The sequence below is a fragment of the Danio aesculapii genome, chromosome 25 (genome assembly GCF_903798145.1).
Source record: "Danio aesculapii chromosome 25, fDanAes4.1, whole genome shotgun sequence".
Classification (NCBI taxonomy): domain Eukaryota; kingdom Metazoa; phylum Chordata; class Actinopteri; order Cypriniformes; family Danionidae; genus Danio; species Danio aesculapii.
In genome coordinates this window covers 22,736,011-22,742,279 of record NC_079459.1, presented here as the reverse complement: position 1 = coordinate 22,742,279, position 6,269 = coordinate 22,736,011, and the positions used below count along the sequence as shown (strand labels likewise).

At 35.6% G+C, this 6,269-nt stretch overlaps 1 protein-coding gene across 2 annotated transcripts in view; it reads left to right on the top strand.

Annotated features, from left to right (window-relative positions):
* Positions 1–1,672: 1,672 nt before the first annotated feature.
* mpped2 (metallophosphoesterase domain containing 2b) overlaps positions 1,673–6,269 on the top strand; it is a 42,017-nt gene continuing 37,420 nt past the window's right edge. The window contains exons 1-2 of one of the 2 annotated variants that reach the window (XM_056452261.1): positions 1,673–1,901; positions 4,409–4,633. In XM_056452261.1, the coding sequence (XP_056308236.1) occupies positions 4,506–4,633 (128 nt within the window). In that variant the 5' untranslated portion in view covers positions 1,673–1,901; positions 4,409–4,505. Of the gene's footprint in view, positions 1,902–4,392; positions 4,634–6,269 lie in introns of both variants that reach the window. The other variant, XM_056452262.1, reaches the window with a different exon arrangement.

Sequence of the window (6,269 nt, the reverse complement as noted above, 5' to 3'; positions counted from 1 at the left end):
ACTGGGGTTATAAGGCACTACTCTTAACAGAAAACACTGAGTGTAATGTTTAGTTCTTATGTTTAAATAATGTAAAAATCAATAATTTAATTTAGGAAACATTATGAAGTTATACCAATTAATGGTAATTATAATTATTAATTAATAGTTAAATAATAATTGTTTTGCTTTTTAAATATTTTAATATAGATATTTTAGCCTGTAGCCAGCCTATTAAAAGGGGTGGTTCTCTTCTCTCAAAAAGTGGATCATTTTGCAGTTATTATCCTCAAATTGTGAGGTTCAAATACTGATACTTCAGTATACTTCAGCTCATTTCCTCAGTCAAAGTTTGTCCATTTAAATAATAAAAGCCCTTTTTTATTGGTTATTGTTCTTAAAGCCTTCTTCTATTGGTTATTTTCACAATTTATGATGGCATACTGTCAAAAATGGAATAAATGAGCTCATATAGGGGCCAAATTTTGGACTTTGTCAGAAGGGGGGTGGGTCTTTCGAACCATGTTTTACGAAGCAGATGCCCATCCAGCTTCAACCCATCAATGGGAAACACCCATACACTCTCATTCACACACATACACTACGAACAGTTTAGCCTAGCCAATTCACCTATACCGCATGTCTTTGGACTGTGGAGGAAACCGGAGCACCCGGAGGAAACCCACGCGAACACGGGGAGAACATGCAAACTCCACTGAGAAATGCCAACTGACCCAGCCGAGGCTCCAACCAGCGACCTTCTTGCTGTGAGGTGAGAGCGCTACCCACTGCGCCACCGTGCTACATTATAACATAGATATTATAACATAATAGAATATAATAGAATAGAAAAGCCAATAATTAAGTATAAGTAGCATATAATTATAATAACAATTCAGTAAAATCTGCTGTTTTACCAAACAAAGAAAAATCTAATAAAATCCAAAATAACATTCACTTCATCCACATTCAACCCAAAATCCCACTATAATACTCTACCATGCATCTGTTTTTACTGTAAAACATGCAAATTAAGCTTTTTTAATATTGATATTTTTTAGTGTTTGTTTGTGTGTGATATTTAGAAATCTGTTATATGTGGATTTCTGGTTTATACATGTAATAGTATTTTATGAGTAGGGTATCAATAAGTACTTTTAGATAACATATAATATAACATAACAATATAACATATAATATAATATAATATAATATAAAAGCCATTAGGCAACGCAGTCGCCTTACAGCAAGAAGGTCGCTGGTTCGAGCCTCAGCTGGGTCAGTTGTTGTTTCTGTGTGGAGTTTGCATGTTCTCCCTGAATTCACGTGGGTACTTTTAAATAACATTTTGACATTGAATAATATAATATAATATAATATAAAAGCCATTAATTAAGTATAAGTAAACAGCATATAACTATAATAACAATTCAGTAAAATCTGCTGTTTTTCCAAACCAAAATAACATTCACTTTAGCTGTTACTATACAAAATCAGACCACATTTAACCCAAAACCCCACCATTCTCGCTTACCACGCGTCTGTTTTTATTGTAAAACATATGCAAATCAAGCTGCCAAATTCATTGGCTGTCTGACCTATCTCGTGCGTTTCCGGTGAAAGGTGCCACCCAATGGCTGTCCGTGTCTTACCCCTCGATTCCGCTGCACTGCTCTCTGACCCCAGTGGCAGAGCGCGCTCACTGCACTCGTCTCTCTCGGGCTCCCCCTCTTCTCTTCTGTCTCCCTCCTTCCTCGGCTGTCGCATTTCAGTGAGAGTGCTGGAGGAGAGAGACCCTGGGGTCGAAGGTTCTGCCCTGCCCGCCGCGACCCCAACCCTTCACGGCTTCCGAAACATCCGATGCCCGCCGCCTTTGACACATCAGCGGACCACCTCCGAGCGCGTTTGGGCCAAAAGAGAAGGTACACACAAGTCGCTTTTGAAGAAGCTCGCTGGGGGGAGAAATAGCGAGGCACAAAGCGGTGGCTGGTTGTCATGTTCGAAGGAAACCACTTTGAATGTTGATACGTTTGTAACGTTTATTATTATGTTTTTAATACAGCGGATACATTGTAACATCTCGCAGCGATATATTGTAATATTTGCGCACCGTCAAGTTTCTTTTGCGTTTGCCGTCTAAATGAAAGAATTATGCTGGTATTTAGTGTTTTATATGTGCTCCTGCTTTGTTTTGTGCCCTATTTGAATGAACGTTTTTGATTCCGCCGCCTCGACAGATTTGCGTTTAACGTGCGATGAAAAATAGACTTTCCTCGTGCAGTCTGGAAGCTGGGTTTTGTTGACAGATCATTATGGAGTCAGAGGCTGGTGGTCTTTAAGTGTTATTAATGTGTTCGGTCTGAAGTCGTCCGGGGAGGGCGAGCAAAGTTCAAGTTTATGGCAAAAGGTTAGTTAGCCGCCGGAGACTGTGAGCGTGAGGCGGTGCAGAGCAGCAAAATAGATGAAGGCAGGAACAATGAGGGAGATTTTTAATAGCCTTGTTTAACTGAGGATTATTAAAACGAATTGCGCTTTTGTCTTTGTTATAAAGAAAGGCTGCAGCATTGTGGGAAAACTGCGTTTGACAGTTTGAAATCCACATTGCAAGAGCAGGAAGGAGGTTTGCAACCAGAGACCACAGAAAGGATGAAGAATGTGTAATCATGTACATAATAATGTAAAATTTGATTGTTATTATCACACAGTGCATGCTGGTAGAGAGTTAAGAATTTAAGATTATATTTGACCTTAACTGATTTCATTACTGTTGATTCCATAAATAAGTTGGCTAATGCATTTATCCTCTCTGCAACATATTTTTGCTATCTTTAAGTAGTCTGTTATATACATTATTTCTTACTAGTTCTGTTTTTCCTAGCTATATTTTCAGACACTCCGGAAATTCTGGCCATCTATCAAATGTTTTATGCTCTCAATAAAGAAAGTATGAACTGGTAAACCTCTAACTTGTGTTGGTATAAAGAAATAACGATTTACATAATTGTCTGGTGGAAAAAAGGGATATGTTGATTGAGAAAAAGGATATGGAAGGTAAAATTATCTTGTAATGCATTTGCTTTTTCATGCAAAACTTTTCCTCATGAGTGAATTGAAAGTTTTGTGTGTGAAAGCAAACGTATTTTATTAATTTTTTTCAGCCATCTCATATTTTTACATCAACATGTCCACTTTGGTGTTTTTTTTAACTCTACCACTGAGCTCAATTATGCTTTTTAAGTACATATAAATGATTATAATTCATAACAGATATGAACATTTCTAGTAAAAACAACTATACTATGAATATATTATTTATACATTCTGACTCCATCATTACCTTGTTATTTAACTGAATTCAGATTCGTCATTGTAATGAATAATTATAAAATACAAATGTAATTTTAGGCAACTTTACGCCATCTAAAATGTCTGATGTTTTCTTTATTAGCTAAATCAACAAGACAATTCAACAACTACCAGCACTTTAGGGTCCAAAAAAAAAAAAAAAAATATATATATATATATATATATATATATATATATATATATATATATATATATATATACATATATATATACATACACATATATGTTTGTTAGTTTGTTTATTAACACATACAGTATGGCTCTAGATGTTCCACTAATGACTAATAAAGCAAACTGATCGCTCTACGGAAGAAACTAGGGATTCATGATATTGGAAAAGTCTGACATTGCGATATTTTGTTGTTCTGCAATATATATTGCGATATGAATTTTATTTCACCAAATGAATTGAATAGCTCTATTTGAAAAGATTTCGTTCATTTAAATAGTTGATCGGGATGATCAAGTCATTTTCTATGTAGTGTATTTGCATAAATTATAATAAATGACAAGCATATATAAATACAATCGAGCAAGATATAATATAACGTGAAATAAACAGCGCTTTATGGTTTTCTGAAGAGTGTAACAGTATTCAGGAGGTACTGAAATTGAACAATCAAACATAAAATAACATGGTCATCATTTTATAAATGATTTAAAATTAATAATATATTTAGCATTTTAATAAATCTAATCCTGTGATGTGACTATTGCGGATGCACACATTGCGATATCGTTGCTCGCAATGAGTGCTATTATGCAGCCCTACAAGAAACTGAACTTTGTTTATGAACAGTAGTCAATTGTTTCACTTCATAAGACTGCAATGTATCATCAAGTATTAATTCTGTTTAGCCTGTATATGTTCTTTTGAACCTCCAATTAGCATTTGTCTTGAATTATGAATCGCCACAAACCATAATTTTGGCAAAAATCCTTCTTTAACATTCTACTTAAAAAAAAAAGACACCTTAGATGACCTGAGGTCGAGCAAATTAGCAGAAAATCTTCATTTTTGGCTGAACTGTCCCTTTAACATTGCAGCTTGGTGTCTGTGTAGGTGGTGACTCAGATTCAAGCCTCAGGACTAAAGGATGCTTGCTCACCGGATCTCCCCTGTTCCTCTGTGACCTGCTCATGCCCCAACCAGAGGTGCCATGGCGCGCAGAATATCCTCCCAGGGGAAGGTCACCATCTCCGTGGATGAGTACAGCTCCAACCCGACCCAAGCCTTCACCCACTACAACATCAACCAAAGCCGCTTCCAGCCCCCTCACGTCCACATGTGAGTGTCTGTGTACAGTCAGTGTTCCTGTAACTGAAACATTGATTTAATTGATTGATTGAGGGCACGACAGAATGCTGACAGCGAGGACATCTGGCCGCTTTTGTCTCATCTCGCCCGCCAGGTGATCGGAGACTCCTGCGGCTTCACTTCTGTCGTAATGAATTAAATTGACCTTTTAACTTAATATTGTTTGCAGATTAACCATTTTAATGAGATTTTTGGGGGGCATACCAGAGTTTAATAATGCTCTCATGTCTGAGATGAATCCAGGCTCGTTTCGAGCTGGCTATTTATTAGTTCTTAATTTCCTTTATGGCTTTTAGTCTGAAACCAATGCAAACAATCTGCCATTATTACCTCTAAACAATGCAAATCCGACACTGTGAAATTAATATGCAGTTCATTTTCCACAAAATATGATCAAACAAATAATCATAATAATAGCATCCAAAATAAATGTTTGCATTTACACAATGTGTGTGACCTATGTATAAATGCGAACACACACACACACACATATAATACAAAAATCTACAAAAAAAGACATCTATATTTTTATTTAATGTGTTTATACAGTTTATATATTATAAATATATATAAACATTTTCTCAAATACACATGCATACATAATAAATATACACAGAACACTCAAACATTTAAATGCAAAATTACTTTGGGTTTAATCATGTGACCGCACTATTCAGCATTAAAGCATCTGTGCCCACATTTCATTGTGATCACAATAGATATGTTATAGCTAAAACAGTGTATGATGCGCCTCGTGTTCTTGTACTTATTAACCAGAGCGAGGTCAAAGGTTAGTTGAGTTGATTAGCTCTATAACAATAGCTCTTTGACCTCAGGGTCAGAGCTCACCTCTAAAGAAACCTGATTATTGACTGATGCTGATGATGGCATAATGAGGCCCGGTGCAGATACTAAAGAATGGACCAACCCGATTAGCCGAGCCTTTGCTGATTCAATGGTACCATGCAATTAAAGGCCCATCAGCACAAGCAAAAGGGATCGACCAGTATGCATGTGCCATTGAATTGCTTTTAGCTTAAGTGTGGAAGAAATGGCTATTTGTCGTTAAATTCTATTATGTGAGCTGATGCAAAGTGCACTAAAGCAAATTAGCAGTTTTATCAATATAATATATGCTGTAAAAACAGGTAGACTGTGACATGATTCATACATATTAAGTTTAAAAACAGGATGTTCATTTTTACATGTTAAATTCATGATTGCATTTCACTGCAAATCTGAGTTAAGATTTTTGGACAGTTTTATTTCCCCATACAATGAAAGCCTTCTATTGTATAGACCAACAAATGTTGATTTAATTTTTGGTAAGGTTCCAGAATTTTCTTTAACCATTTCACCTAATAAAATTCAATTCAATTCAACTTTATTTGTATAGTGCTTTTCACAATAATTATTGTGTCAAAGTAGCTTTACAAAAGGTGCATATTATTGTATTACAAATTCAGAAAAGTTAAGGTTATTAGTTACCATCAGTGGTGGAAAGAGTACTGAAAAATCATACTTAAGTAAAAGTACCATTACTTAGTAAAGTATCTGTTGTAAATATTACTCAACATATGCGTAAAAAGTAGCCCTTTGAAAAGTA